The 20481-nt window shown below is 44.9% G+C and overlaps 2 protein-coding genes across 2 annotated transcripts; one reads left to right on the top strand and one right to left on the bottom strand.

The window, feature by feature from the left end:
- Positions 1 to 942: 942 nt before the first annotated feature.
- LOC139930119 (uncharacterized) lies at positions 943 to 7728 on the top strand. The gene is made up of 2 exons (XM_071923211.2): positions 943 to 5488; positions 5602 to 7728. Exons 1-2 carry the CDS (start codon positions 943 to 945, stop codon positions 5607 to 5609), a joined length of 4554 nt encoding a protein of 1517 aa, XP_071779312.2. The 3' UTR covers positions 5610 to 7728.
- Positions 7729 to 8418: 690 nt separating this feature from the next.
- On the bottom strand, positions 8419 to 19606 carry ncapg (non-SMC condensin I complex, subunit G). Its single transcript, XM_071923195.2, has 22 exons — positions 19555 to 19606; positions 19136 to 19248; positions 18382 to 18621; positions 17620 to 17848; positions 16710 to 16855; positions 16452 to 16536; positions 16095 to 16287; positions 15846 to 15995; positions 14826 to 14966; positions 14250 to 14373; positions 13847 to 13936; positions 12400 to 12588; positions 12135 to 12245; positions 11872 to 11991; positions 11429 to 11665; positions 11091 to 11272; positions 10584 to 10749; positions 10145 to 10312; positions 9652 to 9775; positions 9286 to 9333; positions 9050 to 9119; positions 8419 to 8876 (listed from the first exon to the last, which is right to left on the bottom strand). The coding sequence occupies exons 2-22, from the start codon at positions 19241 to 19243 to the stop codon at positions 8747 to 8749; spliced, it is 3051 nt and encodes a 1016-aa protein (XP_071779296.1). The 5' UTR covers positions 19244 to 19248; positions 19555 to 19606; the 3' UTR covers positions 8419 to 8746.
- Between the last annotated feature and the right edge of the window lie 875 nt (positions 19607 to 20481).

Consider the following 20481-nt stretch of genomic DNA (forward strand, 5'->3'; position numbering starts at 1 on the left):
TTGTATGCTATCTGAACGGGCGCTTGCTTATGAATAAACCCTCTTAACTCCTATCTTTGTATTTCTGCCTCTAGCTTCCTGTTGCCAACCTTTACAGAAGAATTGGGGGATCCAGGGAGGCGGGAGACTCAATGTGGACAGAACTCTGCACTGGAAGCTGTCCTCTGCTCACTGTGCCCAGCACACCGTTCCCTACTCTACCAAATCCTAAAGCTGGCACACCAGGAACGTTTGCTGTCTTTCCTCCATCACAGACCTGTCGGTCAGACTGACTCTCCCTGCTGTCACTGTGGGGTAACACCAGAGGATAATGTTACCCCTCCATTCCCATTTAGTGAATGTAAACCCCATAGCAGCAGCCCTCACTACCCTCTTATCGACTGTGATCATCAAGGTCACAGTAGCACCCTGTACCATCCAGCAGACTCAAAGTCTAATTGTAGCGTCCATCACTACCCTTTCAGTGACTGTAAAGGCAAAGCTCCTCAGGGCTCAGGCTGTTGCTGTGTGCAGAGCTGCAGGGTGGCAGCCTACCCTGTTTTTTGCCTCAAGAGCCTCCACTGCATTTCCTGCCAAAGCCTGGCTGTAGGTCGTATTGACAACGTGGTCTGTTCTTTTGGATCCTCTCCTTCGTTATCCCAATCCCCCTCACTGTGCTCTTCCTCCAGTTTATGCCCTGCCTCATCAATCTGCTGTAACCATCACAACCCACACTCATGTCCCTGTTATTCAAACCATGCCTGTCTCGCTCAGGTCAGGAACACAGTAGAGGGAGGGAGTGGAGATGGGGATCCTCCTTGTCCTGTCCTGAAGAGAGAGCAGAGCCCTTCTCCTCCCCCACTTTCTCCTATCCCCTCAGACATCAATAGGAAAACTGAGGAAAAGCCACCCTCCCTCCTTCACCATAGACATGAGGAGGGAGCTGGCCTGTCCCTCCCAGTAATGGTTAAAGATCGTCTTATGGATGCAAGTCACCAGGAAGTAAATTTGGATGCAACCACAGAAGAGCAGTTGGAGTGTAGGACTCCAAGTAGTCGTCAAGCAGAGCAGAACCCAAGCGGGAGTTTACTGCAGGATGTTGTTGATCGTTTCAGCGAGAAACTGGAGACAATCAGACCTCTGGAGAAGGACCCACCCCTGACTTCCTCAGCCATTCACACCATTGAAAAAGAGCAACCTCTGTCTCCCTCAGCCAATCAGACCCTGCAGTTTCACGCTGATGCCCATCTGAGTGAAATCATCACCACAGTGCTTCACACAGGCAGTGACAGTGACTACAACCTCAGTGAGCTGTTTCACCGCCATGACAACAATGAGGCCAAGTCACCGAATACCCGCTCCCGCCGGCGACAGGAGGTGCTTGCTGCTATGGCAACACCCGCTGATCATGCCTCAACCCGAAGACACACCTTACAAATTAAACGGGAGCTTGCCATGTATGACCCGCCATATTGTAGGAGAAAGGGGGCACTAACAAAGAGAGGTAGATTGAAAGATGGCAATAATGTTACCTCACCTACATCAAGCTCCTCATCAGACACAACTCCAGTTAAAGAGGAGTCTGAAAGAGAAATGGAGATCCAAGAAATGAAAGGTCTTGGTCCAAAACTGGAGATGGACATAATCAGAGAGGAAGTAGGGATGGAAAGTGTGATGGCTGGAAACAGCAGTATCACTGAAGACAGAGAAATGGAGAGTATGACAGGAAAGGAAGAGGGTAAAATCAGTGAAGAACCTAGGATGGAGAAAGGAATAGAGGATGCAGAGATTGAAAGGGTTAGGGAGGGAGAGGGGAACATGCTCACTGCAGAAAGGGAGAGGGATGAAGTAAAAGAAGAGATACAGGCAGTTATAGTTACAGAGGAAATTGAGACAATTAAAGCAGAGGAGAGAGAAAGGGAGATAGCCTCAGAGGAAAAAGAGCAAATTGCCCCAGATACCCAAATATCCACCACTGAGCTGCAGAGCAAGTATTACATCCGAGGCTTAAAAGGAGAGGGCCTACAGTCACAGACAGTGACAATGACTACAACCTCAGTGACACAGTGTAGTAGGGCCTGTGAAATAGATGGTGAGGGTAGCAATTTTGGAAATGATAGGAACCAAGAGGAAGCACCATCAGGTCAAAGCTCTGATGGTGATAATACACCAAACAGAGGTAAGGCTTACCACAGGCCGGTTAGAGGGAGGAAGAAGTCCAGCTTTCCGTCTCAGTCAAGCCACTCCAGGCAGGCAAGGAAATCTAGGAGAAATATAGTCCCGCCACAACGGTTCTCCTCCTATGTCACAGAGCCCAGGAAGATGTACTTTGTTGCTTGTTTCTCTGAGAGCATCTTCAACCAGAAAGCATTAAAAGACAAGGTTTTGGAATCTAGCACCTTGGATGACTTCTCCAAAAATCCAGATGTTAAGGACATCCAGCTTGAATCAAGAGAAGAAGCCCCTCTATCCTCACCTGAGCCCACAGGGGAGCTTGCCTTGCAATCAACACCTAAAGAACAATTTGGAACATCTTACATGGAGTCTAAAGATCAAAACCAGGTCTTTCCATTCACTTTGGCTGCCACAGAGAAGAGTCCTACTAAGCACAGCTCACAGAATAGGAGAGATGTCAGAGACTGTGCCGCCAGGCCTTACGGAAGGCTAAGATCATCTCCAAAAAAACTACAGGAGTCAGAGTCAAAAACAGCTTCTAGAACTCCCCGAAACCCCTTAAATTTGGGTGTCACCAGCTCTAATAGTTCTGCCACTTGTGCTCAGAACCTTCCCAACTCCCAGATCCAATACATTAGCCCAATCAAACTCATGTATGTGTCACAAGTGATGGATAAGGAAGGAGTTATATATAGCCTCAAGTCGGCAGCCTCTGGTTCTAGTGGACAAGCAGAGGAACCATTTGACCCATGTGAGGAGTCTTCATGGGCAGGGACTCCTGAAAAGAACAAAAGCCAGGGTACTGAGTCTGCCACTTCAAAAATTAAATCTGTTTCTTCACCACTAAAGTCTGCTACCTCGCCTGCCAAATCTGCCTCGACACCAACCAAGTCTGCTTCTTCACCACCCAAGTCAGCTTCGTCATCGCCTAAAGTAGGTGCCAGAAGATCAGGAGAAGGTACTCCACCTAAGCGTGCAGCTGGAACTGAAAACCAGAGATCACCAGGTGACTTACTATCTTTCCATGAAACCACTCCTCCAAAAAGGCGTCCAGGCCGGCCCAAGAAGCTGGGACCACAGCTGGAGAAGAAAGTGAAGAGGCCAATTGGTCGACCACGTAAGCAGAAGGCTCTTGATTCGGTAATTGGGGCAAATGCAGAAAATGCAAATGCTGTTTCAGGATCTGACATGGAGGAGAATGCAAACAAGAACCTCAAAATAACAGTAGTGTATGGGCGATCAAGGAGAAACAAACGAATGGTGTCTGAGGGCTTTGACCAGCTGCAAACAGAACTCCATGACGCTTGGCAAGCAATGGGCCAAAACAGTGACTTAAGCAGTTTAACACCGAACTCTCAGACCAGTTCCGGTACTATCAAAGCTGCTTCAACAGAATGGTCAGAGTTGAACTTGGTCAGACCTGTGAAAGAGTCTGCCCCTCATTCCAGCAGTAACATCAAATGTCAGAAGCTTGATGGTGCTGTACCCATAAGGAAACCAGGGAGACCTGCAAAAGTTAAAATCTCTGGAATCTCAGTCACTGTAACCACAGTATCTCCTAGGCAACGCAAAATTCAGATGAATAGGGACGCTAGGCAGTCTCTAGAAACATTAAGTCATAAGAAAGCACTCCTACCAATATTCAAATCTGCCAAAGAGCCCTGGACAATCAATCGTCAAACAAGCAGTGATTGTAGTCAAACACAGGGAAGGATAGAAACAAGGGGTGAATGTAGAGACAAATACTCAGATCGCCCTGTAGCAGTGCGTCACTCAGTGAGGGTGAGGAAGCCCTCAATCTACCTGCTGCACTCTGTTGCCACCTCCACCTCCAGGTCATACAGCCATAGCACAGCTCTGTTGCGGCGCTCTAAAAAGCTTCTGCTAAACAAGGCTAGCAATGAAAGGAAGCAGGAGGAGGCTCAGGCTGGTGTAGAAACCTCAGGGGAGAAAAGACGGCTATTTGGACAGGAGAGGAAGCGCATCTGTCAGGATCTGAGCCAAATGGCAGGGGTGTCAGTAGACTCCATCTTTCCACCAAGAGAGACACTAAGGTGGTGGGCAGCATCAGCTGAGGAAAAGACCTTAAACCAGGAGCTTGCCAGGCGAATACGACTGGTCTCTGACACCTGGGTCTCAGATGCTGTCGAGAACCAGGAAGAAACATCCTTTAAATCTAGATTGGGTACTAAAGGAAACAGCTCATTTACCAAGAAGTCAAGACATTCCTCTGTGGTTCGAATGCTGTTTGACTGCCCTCCTAACAAACCAAGCTCTTGTAGCATGCAACAGCTTTGCTCTTGGTTTATGCAGACCACAGAGACCCAGTCTCTGGCCATTGTCAAGAAGGCAAGCTCCCGAAATCCTTATGAACTCATGCACTACCCTCGTTCTGCCAACAAAGGAAGTGTCTGTCCTAGTCCCCAGGCAGAGCGACTCCGTAAACACATCAAGAAGTTTGCCAAAACTGTGCCAAAGAGTCCCTGCCATTACCAGCAAGCCCAGGAAAGGCTGAGGAACAGAAACAAGGTATCATTATCAACAGATAAAATCAAACGACGACTTTTCACTCCCAGGTTTGCACCAGGCAGGCTCAATCAAGGAGCCCCATGGTGGAGAGGCAGAGCTCTTGGCAAGTACCCAACCACTCTACTAAGGGCAAGGGCAAGGTTCCTAACACGGAAAGAAAGGGAGAAGTGGCCAAAAAGGCAGAGGAACAATCGGAAGGAATTAAAATGGAGATTAGCTGCAAGTAGTTTAAATGGTCATGTCGTCACTGGACTACAAGCAAGACATAAAGCATTTTCTAGATCAGCAACAGATCAGTTATTTGACTTGGAGAACAGTTGTACCACCAGCTCTGCTGACCAAACTCAGGAGCCTATGGATGTACCCAAAGAGCACAGACTCAGCTCTAAAGCCTGGAGTCCTGAGACACTGAAGGAATGCCGGGTGTTTCTGAGGAAAATCAACTCCCCAGACAACGAGTCAACTGAAGAGGAAGAGTGGGACTCCTGTACCGTGACACTGGATGATGGGTCACCTTCTGCCTACCGCTTTGCAGGGAGGGAGGGAGAGCTGGTAGGGGTTGTTAAAGCTGTGAAAACTGAGAGGAAAAGGAGCAGGAAAAGGAGAACTGCCTCTAAAGAGCTGACAAGTTCTGCAACAAAATCAAGCCAGGAGCAGGATGAGGTGCCGGTAGGGAGGCAAAAAGGCAAATATAAAAGTCCTGGGGTTGTGTCCACTGAACCACCACAACCACCACCTGCGAAAATGTTGAGACAATCGCGAGTGAGGGGCCTAACCGGGCCAAGATGGTGTGACTTTGTGTTTGGTAACTACCCTGCTCCTATTTTTGAACCTCACTAAAGTGATCGTCTTTTATCAGTCTTCAGTTTCAAATCACTACCAAGTCAACTTTTGCTTTCTTTCTTTTCTATCTGACAGAAAACTAAATGAAGCATGAAGCCTCCTCCATCCTGGGAAAGAGACTGTGGTTAAACGTGGTGCCTTTGGACATTCAGCTGACCACGTAGACTGAACCATCCCACTATGGTCCAGTCTTACACTCAGCAATTATGTAGCAGTCTAACTTAACAAAAGCTTGAGGTTGCACTATTTTTAACGAGCTCAAGTCCGTGGATATGTATGTACAGATTGTTTGTCTTTTTTAATGTCAACTTGCCTTTCTCTCTGTTTGAACATGTATAGTAGATCAAATCATCACGTCAAACAGGTTTAATGGGATAAGTGCTTATACAGTGAGCCCTGTCAGAATGGCCGTTTTGAATGAAGGACAAAGCTTGACTGCATAAGGACAGCGCCATCTCCCTCAAACATACCTCATTATTAGGGCCAGGACCTTTTCCAGACAATTCCTTCAAGTCATGGGCCTTAAAGGCTCAACCTGGAACCAGTAACAAGTTTTGTTTTGTTTTTTTTAAGTATGCTTTCAGTCACTGCCTACACCACAGATGCACAACTCCATAACATCACTTACAAGGCAAGTGTCTGTTTTCAAATTTACACAAACAGTGACCCACACTGACAGTGGCACTGTTTTGATTCCAGCTTGGGGATATAATAATTTGTTAACACTCAATTCTTTTTTTTATGCGAATTTGAGAAATAATGGAAAGCTTGTTAAAATTTGACTACAAAGATGATCCGGGCCTTGTTTCCCATATCGATCTTTGATTCTAAGATCACTGTTCCATTGTAAACCAGTGGACAAAAACATACTTGGAATGAAGAGATCCATTGGCGCAACCAGGTCCTGATCAATAGGTCAGGAAAAACTCCTTACCCTAAACCGTATCTGTGTATGGGCCATGACTATAAAGTTGTGTATGGAACCACAGTGGCCATCGGCCTTTCCCAAGACCAAATATTTTATGCTGTTATTTCTTTTTAAGTATAATTTCAAACATTTACAAGCCTCAGCTCTGAACCACCATTAGCACAAACGTACACGCTGTAAATGATTATAGTTTTACCCTTACACCCCTCGATGTGCTGAGAGGTATGTTAAGATGGTGAAGAAAATGGCATTATGCAGTTGTAGAATGTAGATTCTCATTGATGTGTTGGTTTGTGGGATCTGTCTTGTTTTTAAACAAGGGTATCTTTATGTGATTGTCTTCTTCCTGTTTTCACCCAAAGCATTAATTCAATGTCAGATTTACCTGTTGCACTATTCCATCTGAGATTATTAATCCCACTACACCCAATCCACCCCCATATTTTGCACATCCAGAGTCCCACTACCATCCCCTACTGTAAAACTAGAGAATCTATTAGGTGCAATACAAACCCAGATGATCTATCAATATGAGATAATTATGTTATTGCTGACAGATGAATGGATGTTATTGAACTGCAACTGTCACAAGTACTGATGGCCTGGGATGTGTCATACTTCAGTTGTGTTGCTATAGCCATGTATTGTGATCCCCAAGGACATTGCTATAGGAACATCCCATATATTCCCACCTGCTTCATTCCCCAGAAAGAAACATGAACAACCGATTCTTATTAATAGTCATAATCATTTTATTAAAAATGTCCAGACATTATTCACTGTTAAAATGCAGGTGGGAGATGTATTGCTGTTGTAAGGTTTTCCTAAGAGTTCCTGTTGTCCTTAAGTGCAGTAAGAGAAGCCTACCTCCACCGGGGCTCAACTAGGCCTACTCCTCTTTTGCTATCCAACCATGTGCTAGACAGGGCCAGAGTTGATCGGTAAACACTAATCTTGGATCAATATTGTTTTCCTGCCTTCCATTTAGAGGGCAAGTAGATCCAAGATGTCTGTCTATGGGTCAAAACCTACACCTGTAGTGTGTCTTGTGTGCCTGACTACCCTTGTGTGTATGTCATTATGGTTGCCATTTCAACACAGGGGAGGGGGGGTGGCTCAGTCTTGTGACGAAAAAAACATACCCCTCAGTTGAAGTTCCTGGTGCTAAACTTCTGTTGTATATTTTCTTTATCAAGTGTTTTTATACTGTCCATTACAGATGTAACTAAGAGTTGTCTGTGTCATTAGAACAATAAAGATTCTTTTGAAATATGTATCAGGAGTTTAATATAGTTTACACTGGACAGTGAAGTATGTAAAATCCACAAGCCGCATCTCATTTGTGGAAAAATGTCTGCATCTTTTACACTGTTCAGTAGATAAAACACATTTAGTACTATAGGGTGCTTTGCATCACAGAACAATGAGCAAGACCCTGCTAGACACCTGTAGTGAAAAAGAAGATGGCCAACAAAGTACTGCCCTGGGGCCTAGATCAGTGATTCTCAACCTTTTTCATATCAAGGACCTTAATTTAGGCCACGGACCCCCATTTGATGAGATTTTTTCTGATCCAAATCTGAGAATGTTTTTATTATTAGATATGATTTTGTCATTCTTCTAAATTCCGTAATTGGGTTAACTTCTTGTAAATGAAATAAGGACCCCTGGTGGTCCCCAGACCCCACATTGAGAACCACTGGCCTAGATGACAGATATTTAAGACAAATTTTCATCGCTTTTTGGCCTATAGGTACGAGAGTAGTCGCCTTAAAAGCAAGACCTGTTTTCGCCAATAACTTTGTCTTCTGACTTATCTAAATGCTTTTGATACACCCATCCCAGAAATCTTGTTTTTGCAAAAGGAAATTGCCAACTGATAAATGTATTATCATTTCATCAACATACACCCATGGCTGCCTAACTACAGTATGCTGATTGAACAAGAATAGACAAGGAGAAGGTTTAGTTATACAAATTATACTTTTATTGCAAAATATTTAAAATGACAAAACGTGACACTGAGACACACAGAAACAAACGCACTACACAGAGGAAATCTTCCACTGGCTAAATATGATGGAGAGAGAGATTATCCTGTAAAAGGCCTGTAATTCAGGGTTGGTGTCAGTTTATTCAGGAGGTGAATTTTATTAAAAATTCAAAAATGTTAATATTTTAAGTAAAAATAAAAAGAAGTAGTTGTAGATTATATTAGATTGGTATAATAGAAAAGAAAACTTGACAGAAAATAAACTGCAATTTCAATTTCCTGAACGAGCTCCACTGACTCTAACTCGACATGTTGGCCTCCTGGTTGATGAGTGCGCTGAGGTCCAGCTTTGTCTTCTCTAGAGCTGCAACCTTGGCCCTCCGAGAGGGGCGCGCCACAGGAACAGACTCTGGAACATTCTCTCCATCACTTGGTAGCCGAGACAGAATGGAGCGAAACAAGAAGAATGTGAGGAGAAAGAGAAGGTGGAAATGTAAGACGGGTTATCAAATCAGGTAAATGGGTATACTCTGGTATGGCATCTATGAGGGAAAGCAATAATGTTTCCTTATTCCAAAACCGTACTAACTGGAAACACTCACCTCTCTTCTGATGACTCTGCCCTTCTGCTAGGCTTTCTGCCCCCTTTGGCTGTGGAGCCTTTCCTCTGACCTGTGCGCACACACACACACACACACACACACACACACACTCAGGTTACCTCTGAATGCTGAGTCAGCTCCTTTACTCAGGTAGATGAGAAGAGAGGCCAGGTCTAAAAATACCTGGGCACTACGAACAATCACAGTTTTAGATGAGTGTACGAAATCTACATTACCTCTTTTGGGTCTCTTGGCAGATTTAGACAGATCCTCTGTTGCAGTCTCTGCAGAGATACAGGAAACAGAGAAAGAAGGTTCATATTTTTGCAGTTCCTCTCTGCTCGCTGTGTTCTTGTCTAGACAGACACTAAATAGGATGGAGGGAGGCGTATTTTAATCCACTTAGCAACATTCTGGTAATAGGAGATAATCCTTTTACAGGAAGAGAGTTGTCACAAACTATATAAATCTGGTTAGACACAGATGCTAGGGAGAAGACATTTCTGTTACTCTGATGCTCTGGAGGCTGCATGAGGTGCTGTGTGTATGTATTGCTTTTATAGGAATACAGTCTGTATATGCAGATTCTCGTGTTTGTGTACCATCTGCATTGACATCCAACGGCTGCAGTGCGCTGGCGTTGAGGAGCTCAGCCTGTTCCTTAGAATCCACCAGCTGATCAATCATCTTCTCCACAGCGCGGAGACAGATCCGATCCTTCACCACCTGCAGACGATGATGGAGGGATGGAAAGAGGAGGAGAAATCAGAGATGAAAGGGGAGGGTTTTTAAGACGGGCATGGAAACACTGACATTGAGAGGAAAATAAATCTATCAAAGCTACTGCAGGCCTGGGTCAATTTGTTTGGAGTACTAGATGGATGGGGTGTGCCATATAGGACAATACAATGCATGTCAGAAAGTTTATATCTTTTGAAAGCCAGTTTCATATTTTCAGCACAACCTGAACTGACCTCATGAAACCCCATCCTGCTGATGCTCTAAGCAAGTAAATAAAAAGTTAGCAAATATAATAATAGGGAGTGGCTGTGTACGCGTTTATATGTGCATGTCTGTGTAAATATGTGTGTATACCTGTGTGATCTGCTGCAGCAGCGTCAGCAGGTCTCTCCTGATGGTCCCGTCTGTGCTGAGCTCCAGGTTGCTCAGAGTCTTGGCATAGAGGCGCACCTCAGGGGCCGTGGGGTCCTTCAGCATCTCCCCACACACTCGCACCGCCAAGTAGTTATGGACACACACCTCCTGACAACAGACACACATGCATGTGCACACCAAATTAAGTGTATTGAAAACAAGTGCATGCTTAAAGTTGAACTGAAGCATCAAGGGAAGGATTTGCTGACAACTGTCATCATTTCATCTGTGCTGTAGAAAACAACATGTAAAATAATGTGAGGAAAAGCTCAATTGGTCAATAAAATCCTAGGGCTTCTCACTGGGGACAACCTAAATGGATATTTAAGGGGTTTTCTGCACATGCTGACTTCACATCAGGCTGAGTGGGGTTCCTTACCTCAGTGTTGGTTGAGGGTTTGATAAGGGCACTCGGGCGGGTCAGCTCTACAAGTAGCTCAACCACATTGCTGATATCCACCTCTGCCAGTGGAGAGGTGGCCGGGGCGTTCATCAGAGTCCGTATCGTAGGCAGGAAACACTCCTCCACAACCTCCTGATGGGCCCTAATAGACACACATGCACACCCCATATTAGTTTTTATTACATAAATATAGTCATTTCATCTAGGCAGGGAACTGAACCAATAACAAGTTGAAGTGATAAACACTTGCTGTGATATGTGGGAATAGGGCATAGAGCTGAGGGCAATTAAATCAATTCAAAATGCAGTTACAGCTGCAATTAATTCATTTTTAATAATATCAGATGGGGCATTCATTCGCATTTACTTCTTAAAGTAATTGGATATAATGATAAATCTTTGAATTTTGAAGAAAATCCACCACATCTATTTGCTTGCTTGTGTGAGTGTACATGTGTATGTGTGTGTGTGTGTTTGTGTGACCTGTTCTCGCGGGCATAGAGCTGGAAGAAGACGCCGAGGCAGTGCCGTAGGCGGGTGTCGTCCTCGGTGACGGGATTGTACCACAGCAGCACCAGACGGGACAGCATCTTGGCACTGGAGATGCGGCCGGTGTACATAAGTTTGGCCAGGCCCTCCGCTGTCTCTGTGCGCAGGTCAGACACCTGGGCATGGCAGACACACACAGACACGTAAACAAACCTCTCTCTTTAGTGGTTATATACTCAAGGAAACTAGACACACAATACTGTTTATAAAATGAACTTGCCCTGGTGCGCTGCTGTCTAAAGCATGCAGTTAACTTTATATCACCCCCACACCTCGCTGTCCAGGAACTCTGACAGCATCATCAGTATGCTCTGTGCGGTGTCCACTGGGGCGTCCCCCTTCTCCTCGGCCGACGGTGCCTCCTCTTCCTGTCTGTCCGGCGAATGTGAGGGCGGGGCAGTCTGACCGGCGGGTCGGTCAGAGAGCAGCTGGAAGCCAAAGAGCAGCAGCAGGTCGATGACGGCCCGCAGAGCACTGATGCGGATCTTAACCTCGTCCAACTGGGCAATCTGCAAAACAAACACAAACACACGCGCGCACACGCACACACACACACACACACACACACACACACACACACACACACACACACAGTGAGATTTAATACTGGCAGTACATAATTCATGTCTATTTGTTTATATATGGCAGATTTATAAATAATGTATGTGAGTGTCGATGTCAGGGTGCATAAATGTGTGTGTTTGTTTAGCATTACCTGCAGCAGCAGAACCATGTGTGTGTTGGCCAGCTCCTTGCTGTGCAGAGTGCATGTTCCCAGACACACCACGGCCATGTTGCGGACAGCGGGGTGGGCATTAGCTATACTGGGGAGGATCTGACACAGAGAGAGAGGAACATCGACTTTCAGCAACTTTTACTTCACAATGAAAAACACTGAACAAAATTAGAGCAAATGTTGTGATTAAAATAGAACAGGGGGAGGAAGGGGGGGGGGGACGACTATGAGTGCATGATTACCAGGGAGGACATTAAGGCACTCATGGTGGGACCCATGCGAGTCTTGATGTTCATCTGCTTCAGCAGTTCAGCACACATTGTCAGACACCTCAGAAGAGTCTCTGGATCGTTCTGAAATAAAGAAACGGATTAAGGCCTTTTCTGGACTATTTTATAATTTATACAGAGGGAGAATCCCTATTAACTATTCAGGTTAAGTTATGTGGATGCGGTGACATGGAACGAGATGGAGGTAGTGGTTCTTGTGTGGTGGAGTCATACATACCTTCTCAGTGCGGATCTCCTTGTCGGCTGGCTGGCTGCTCTCAGCGATGTCCTGCATGATCTGGTTCCTGTGGTTCTCCAGCTCTGTGATGGAGTCCTTCAGCTCCGCTGCTTGGCTGAACTCCTGGGCTGTAATGCAGTCTTCCAGCGATTGTTTAGCCTCCAAGATACGCACTTTCACCTCTGCCAGCTGTAGGAAAAGAGGGGTGGGGAAATAAAAGGAAAAAGGGAGAGATCATTTCTGAGACAAAATGCACTCTAAGGGATGCTTGACTCCCAAGACAGGCAACTTCACCTCCGCTAATGGCAAAAACAAAGAGCAGAGGGAGAGAAATAACAACAGCTGAGCTCCTGGGGCAGGTTACACCCCACTAGAAACTGCTTTGCCTCTGCTTGTTGGAAAGAAGGAGGGACGTAGAAATAGAGCAGGTGAGAAAGCTTAGGATGGATGGAGAGCGGAGATCACTGAACACCTGGGCTGGGATGGACTTCCCCAGAAGCTGCTTGGCCCTGAAGATACTACACACTTTCACTGCTTGTTGAAAGGTTGGAGAGATTGATACAGGGGAGAAGGATGGAGAGACAATCATAGCTGTAGCCCTGGGCTGAGAGACAATCCTCCTGGGCCTACTTCTCTTCCAAGGTAACCAACTTTACCTTCACTAGTTGGATGGAGGGAGAAAAGAAAGGGGGGTGAGGGAAGAAAACTGATGGAGAGAGAGAGAGAGAGAGAGAGAGAGAGGGTAAACTACTGGGCCAAGATACACCAGTCTAAGGTCAGCTTTGGCCTCGAGGATACGCACCTTCCACCCCACTAGTTCAAGAGAGGCAGGAAAGGACAGGAAAGAGGTTGTTGAATTTATGAGCTAAAATCCACAGCATGCTTTGCCTCCCAAAACAAACTGCCTCTGCAAGCTAGAGGTACAGAGGGATGGATAAATGGAAGCAGACAAAGAGAGAGGGAATTTAAATAGAAGCATCTAGAGGAGCAGAGAGTAGTGGAGAGATGGAAACAACAAAGGAGGGTAGGGCTGGGTATTGTTGGAAGTTATTTGATACTGATCTCCATTTTAGATCTGAATTTCAATACCACTTCTAAAAAATATGATACTTTTTCAATTGTCTGTGGAACACATTCATACTCCATTTGGTTTTCCCCAAACAGAACCAGAGTGCACAATGTTCTCACTAAAAATGTTAGGAAGTATAGGAAACTTGAACGCCTATGCAAGAACTTTCTGGAGCTTTTTAATGCCTTTTGATGCCTAAAAAACATAACATTTTATGTAGGATTTGGTACAATGCCAATGTGTCGTTTTCTGATATCCAGCCTAAGAGGTGGGGTAAAGAAAAAAAAAAAAAAAAAAAAACACAAGAGGAGGGAGATTGGACGGAATTATGAAATCTAGCTCCTCCTGGGTGCATTCAGTTGGCGGAGGGTTCCTCACCTGGACCTGCTGCCTGCGGCTCTCGTTCTCGTTCACAGGCATAGTGGCTTCCATGATGGGCTCCCTCACATCTGAGATGATTTCTGCCACCTGTGTAACACACAGCCACGCAGCCCATCAGGAAAATCTCTTACATTTTGTGAGAAGTTACATAACAGACCTTTAACAAGAGCATAGGACATTTTTATATGTGTGTACAGCTGCACCCATACAAACCAACACAGCTTTTTGACATTTTCATTTCAGGTTAAACAGTCTGTAAACTGAATTGTGAAAGGCATTGGGGTATTCACTTGGAAAAGGAGAACAGTCTGGACTGACTGGACACTGGATTCACAAGGGTATGAATAAGTTCAGGTGTGTGTGTGTGTGTGTGTGTGTGTGCGCGTGCATTGCAACTCACAGTCTGTGTGCGTCTGTGGTCATCAGGGATGAGGTTGAGGAGTTTCTCAGTGAGCAGGGAGACCAGGGAGGAAGGAGTCTGTGGCAGGACCAGCATCTCCTGCAGTACAGCCAACACACGCTTCCTACAAAGACAAATGATGGAAAACCAAGTCAGAATAAAAACTGCTATGCTTATATTTAGCAAAATGGACAAGCCCATAGGGATATGACTTCAATGTCAGACAGTAAGATTTTTTAGAAAGACTGAATTTTCTTTCTTTACTTTCTATTCCTTTCCCCTCGCTCTCCTAATTACCTTTCTCCTTCTCTTCCATTCTTTGACCTTTGTAGTTCTCCTTCAATTTAAATTCTACCCGCCACTTTTCCTTTCCCAAAATTTTTACCATCCCATCCATCCCTCCCACAAGTCTGAACACTCCCTCCTATCAGCTGATCAGATGGATAATCTGTTGACATCTCTCCCTTCCTTACTGACCATTGCCATCTATCCATACCTCCCTCTGTCTACCTTCCCTCTCCCTGCTACATTTTTCCATCCATCCATTTATCCTCACAACCATCTTTCTCTTCTTACCTGCCACCCTCCTCATTGGTGTCCAGACAACCGGTGAGATGGATGAACTGCTGGGAGACGAACTCCTTGGTCATGACCAGCTCCAGCTGGTTGAAGTCAGCCCTCTGCTCCTCAGACAGCACAGGCACGGCCTTCAGATACCTACAACAGTCAGTCACAGTCATGCAACTCAGGGATAATAACAAGCTCTTAGGGCAAAGTCAGATTAGATACAGTCAGCTAGCCACTCAGCCACAATACAGGATGTCCTCAGGTACCCGAGTCCCGGTGGTACAACTCAGAATAAAGCAACTGCTCATAGGACACAGTGAAATTAGAAGCAATACAGTAACATTTTAGGTAGCCACACACTGCACCAGCACTGCCTTCAAGTGCTTGTTACCCACAGTATTAGCTATAAGCTAGCCACTCAGTCAGTCATACAAACCTGTAGTCACTTCTTTCCAATAAATTAACAGCAATATTTCCATAAGCGTTGAGCTTGCCACTCAGTTAGAGAAAATAAAATGTATTTAAAGAGCACTTCACACAGCAGCATCACACGTTTGGCAGGTGATGTAGGGGCAGAGGGATCCTACAGGGGCATATAGGAAGGAAGCAAGACTAATGTATTTCTAACTTAAACTGGAAAATAGTCACTATCTCCGATAGTGTCTTTCCACATAAAGTCATGCTTCAATTTAGCTAGCCATGTTAGGTGAAATATAAGCCATGAGTTAGCTGCACCATTATAACAGTTATATAAGCCTTGAGCTAGCCACACAGTTACATACAGGAAGAGATCCTCAGAAAACACCGGCCCTGCCTTCAGATACCTGGAGTTACAACATAGTCAAATTATGATCATTACAAAGTAACTAAAACTACAGTAAGTACTTAATACATACAAATGCTGTTTAAAGCCTGCCGGCACTGATCACTGGTCAGGAGTTACTGTGTGAAATGTGTAGCTAACAGCCAGGAAACTGTAAATGGCGATAGCGAATAGCGATGCTACTGCATCTCTGTCTTTTTTCTCACCCGTAGAGGTAGTCTGCATAAGTGGCAGCGTCTGGCAATACTTGCTCCAGCATTTCATCACCCTCGTCTCCTTTAGCCTTGATGAACTCGCACAGAGACCTCCAGTACAGCACGTTCTCGCAGCTCAGCGAGTCCACTGGGATCAGCCTCCTGTTGAAAATACACAAAGTCAATCTCTAACCTCAGGCATCTTATGAATGATTTCACATGCAGAGGCGGAGAGACGCAGTTTGCTGTCTGTGAGTTTACCTGTTGTCAAGCTGTAGTCTGTTCTGCAGCAGTTCATCAGTTGGTGTGTTGGCGAAGATGGCTTTGAGTGTGTCCAGGGCCGTTTGGGCACAGTTCTCTACATCGAGCCTGTGAAGCAGCTCCACGACGTCCCCGTCCAGCCGCTGCAGCCAGGCCGGCAGGAGACGAGAGCGAACCACCTCCTTCACAGCCTCTGTAACACACACAGCCAGTCAGATGGATGTTAATGTGCACAATGTAATTTTTTGCTGACTGCAAGTATAAGTACGAGTACATAATTGAGATTTTGCCTATGCTATAGACATCATGACAAAGTAATGTCACACACATACAGATACACACACACACAGCTAGTACCTGAGGAGTCGCGGAGACCCTGCTGCAGTAGACTGACTCTCTGTGCAATGCTCAAAGCTTTGATATGGACCTTTTCTGCCAGAACCTGAAACACAAAACAAAAATAGAAATGCATCCATTCTTTTGGAGTTACACCAAACATTAATTCACAATACTTATCATGAATCAATCTGCTATATTATTATAGCATTAATCTTTTCATTATTTGTGTACTTGGGCATGTGTGCATAAATCTATATAGACTGGTGTGGCTGCTACCTGGTAGGCTAGCTTGCGGACGTTTTCCTTAATGTCCCGGGTGCGTTTGAGCACTTTGGGGAGGGTGCGGGGGGACATGGCGATGCAGGAAAGAACGGCACGCCGCACCTCCGCATTAGAATCATTCTCCAGGATCAACAAATAGGCTGGAGAGTCGAGAGACAAGGAGAAGTAGAGGGAGAGAGAATTAAAGAGAGGAACAGATAAATACACAGATAGGCTTACGATTACAAACAACCTGGGAAAAAGACTCTGTGTTTCCTCTGTATTCATATAGCAGTGCAGCGCCACCACAGCAAGGAAATTACCACCACTGTGGTACAATGTCAAATTAAAATTAGCATTGTAATTAGTCTTACCATAATCTAAACCTAAAATAAGTGTAGTCCAAATGTTTTAGAAGTAATGATTTCATTATGATTAAAAAACATTTTTAGCACAACAACCTCAACTTGGAACATAACAGCGACATATGAGACAGAACTAGAATTATTCCCCCAAGTACCACAGCTGAATAAAATTACAGCTGAAACATTAGACTCTTGTCAGAAAGCATACCCCCCTGCTGAAGCTTCTTTGAGTAAGACAGGCTGACCCTGTGCTCTGACCTCCATGTGGAGGGGGCGAACGAAAAGAGAATTTCCCTACGGTGATGAATATAGTATCACATTATTGTTATGTTACTGTTAGAGTTATTGTGTTGGTGTCTCAAGAATACGAAGACAATCTAAACTCTGGTTTATTTGCTAGTGTCTATGGGCATGCATGTATATCAGAGGTGTAATCAGGACAGCATAAAAGCCAAACTATTTGTAGTATGTCGGAGTATTGTAGCCAAAAATTGAGACTTCCTGACTAATCAAGAAGGAAGGAGGGAAAAAAACAGTGAATCTTTGTCCACCATACACACCGTTGATGGTGGGACAGTCAGGCTCCTTTGGCTGCTGCAGGCGGGTCATGGCCAAGGCAGCCTGAATCCTAACATTGGGGAACTTGTCAGTGACGCGGACCAGCATGGCTTGGTGAATGCGGTCAAACAGGTCGTCGTCGATCTGGGCGTTCTCCGCCATGCTGCCCAGCAGCTTGTTGATCAGCTGACAAACACGGAATCGCACCGCGTGGCTATTGGCTTTATGAGACTGGGGGGGAGGAAAGGAGACAAGGAGAGAAGGTAAAGAGGTTGGCAGGAGCATTGGAAACAGAGGAAGGAAGGAGAAAGAGTCAGGGGAAAAAAAAAAAAGGAGACAGATAGAAGGAAGGATGGGACGGATCGAAGGAAAGAGTGAGAGAAAATGGAGAGAAAGAGGGGGGACACGGTGCAGGGGAGTGTAGGAGAGGAATAGAGAGAGTGGAATGGAGTTCAAGGAGAGCGAGAGAGGAGAGGAGACCGATTGGACAGGGCATGTAATCAGATTAAGAAGCGGTAGAGACATCAATCACATCAGGACTTCTCTGTGTAGAGCAAGTGCTCAGGACAGAAGCCAATGGAGGTTGCTGTAATCAATGCAAAAAAAGAGTAACTGGGATCAATAAATTTCATTTTACAAAGTTTAAATGAGATCTGCTGCAAAAGAAATAAATGTATCTGTCACAACCTTATGATTCTTCAGCATATGCAGGACAAACAGCGCCTGAAGTATTCCACTTAACCACAAAGTGTTTGTGTATATACCTCCAAAAGGAAGTTAAAGATGAAGCTCAGAAAGGGATGATCATCCTCAGCTTCTTCGTCTTCCTCCTCCTCCTCCTTCTCTTCTTCCTCCTCATCCATTTTAGGTGGAGACTGGAAACTTGTGGCAAACTTGGCGACAAACTCGATGACATTTTCCACAGTAGGCTCACGCTTGTACACAATCATGGCATACTTCAGATAGTGGACAAACTCTTCGTGGAACAGGGTCTTGTCCTCTAGCTGGAGACAGTGAGGTGATGGAGGATGTAAACCGGGAGAAACAAGAGTTTTGGATTAGAATAAGACAGTGGTAAATATGTGAATGGAACAGGTAGATCCATTAAAATAAGATCAACACCACAGTTTCCTCAGTATAGATTCAGCAGTGGTGAGCCATCACAGCAAGAATAACGCTACTACCAGAGACAATGTAAAATTAATGTAACAATCCATTTTTTTTTCTCAAAATACAAGAGTGTGGTAAATGTTTAGAAACAGTGATTTTCTCATAATAAGAGCGTTTTGAGTCGTGCATCCTGCACTAGAACTAAAACCAAAATTACCCACAACCCCCACAAAAACACTTGACACTACAGTTATCACATCCCATACAAATCAGTTATCCTTGTGATTTTCAACTAAATACATCAAATGCGTGGATTTACTTACACAGTGAGTGGGCATCATATGTTAGTTAGCAAAACGAAATATAAATAAAACAAATACAGTTCACATTAGCTCTCTCCACACATACCTTGTTGTAGCGGCTCTTCAGGCTTGCCACCAGTTTAGCCTTGTTGTTGTGGCCCTTCTGAGAGCGCTGAAACGCCTCTTTAATCTCTATTTCACCGTCTGCAGTCATCTTTTCTTCACGGGAAACACATTCAAATACACACAGTCAATTACACATCCGTAGCGGCTGCCCAAACAGTGAGCATTTCAGTAACGTGTCTTTAGTAACGTTAGCAGACTGTTTGTCTCTTCTGCCTCAGTAGCTAACATTAACTGAACTAGCCCCACCTCGCTCAAACTCCCACTGGACGAGAAGCAGAAAAACAATGTAAATCTCATGGGATAACGTTGACGACAGACACATAGGCAGTCTAATTTATCAAAACGCTGAAGCAGATTTCGAACCATACAAACGAAATAGATTGTATCTACAAAATTTACCTTTTCTGGAGTTTATCTTCTCTCAACGCTGCCGCCTGTTTTCAAATTCGACTGTGGTTCTCGCGACAACTGAGATACGTAATCTCGGTTCGTACGTGTGTACGTAGCTCCCCCTTTTCCTTACGCACTCAACAGCTGATATGAGTTCTGTCTAATACTTCGCCTACAATATTCATCTGATATATTGAATTGATTGGTTGGATTTATTGATGAATGATAATACAATGTACAAACAAGCATACAGCATAGATTAATTGTAGTTGATTGAAAGAAATTGCAGAGGGACCGGGGATATTTGCTGCTATATGCCACAGTGGGTTACATTTGTATTTCATATGTGTGTGTGCGACCCCTCTGTTGGTGCGGTGCTGTCCTGCAAGGCCGCAGCTGTTGGCGTGCTGGCAGCAGTGGAGGGGTCAGAGCCGAGCAGACAGTGGGACCCATGGGAAGGGCATGGACAACAAACGTCTCCACAGGCGGATATGGCTCCATGGAAGTATTATATTATGCTTCCTCATTTTAGTGCAACACAGACAGCAACAGTCACCCTTGAAAATCATGGAGTATAGAGGATTATGGGAGAGTTTGTCAAGGCTATTTACTTTAGACCTGCCTGCATGTGTGGGAGAGGGATTATCTGTGGATAGTGTATTACATGAACTAATATTTATAGCCTACTGATAAGGATGTGTGTGTGTGTGTGTGTGTGTGTGTGAGAGAGAGAGAGAGAGAGAGAGAGAGAGAGACTGTGCGCGTGGGTGTGTGGTGAGTATAGACTATGATTTATGGGTTAAAAGTCTCTCCATTAGTCTTACAGTGGGTGCCCTACATCTATGTCATAAGCCCAAACAGGTGTAAAAAAACAAACAAAAGTGCCACATACCCACACACTATATGACCTTAGACTATCCAATGCTGCTGCATGTC

The sequence above is a fragment of the Centroberyx gerrardi genome, chromosome 3, assembly GCF_048128805.1.
Source record: "Centroberyx gerrardi isolate f3 chromosome 3, fCenGer3.hap1.cur.20231027, whole genome shotgun sequence".
In the NCBI taxonomy this organism is placed as follows: Eukaryota; Metazoa; Chordata; class Actinopteri; order Beryciformes; family Berycidae; genus Centroberyx; species Centroberyx gerrardi.

Excerpts from the sequence above, each read along its gene's own strand:
- LOC139930119 (XM_071923211.2), top strand. The coding sequence starts at position 943 with ATGGTTAAAGATCGTCTTATGGATGCAAGTCACCAGGAAGTAAATTTG.
- ncapg (XM_071923195.2), bottom strand. The coding sequence starts at position 19,243 with ATGACTGCAGACGGTGAAATAGAGATTAAAGAGGCGTTTCAGCGCTCT. Across the intron at positions 15,996-16,094 it reads AGACTACAGCTTGACAACAG|GAGGCTGATCCCAGTGGACT; the intron begins GTAAACTCACAG and ends TATTTTCAACAG. Across the intron at positions 11,666-11,871 it reads ACATGGTTCTGCTGCTGCAG|ATTGCCCAGTTGGACGAGGT; the intron begins GTAATGCTAAAC and ends TTTGTTTTGCAG.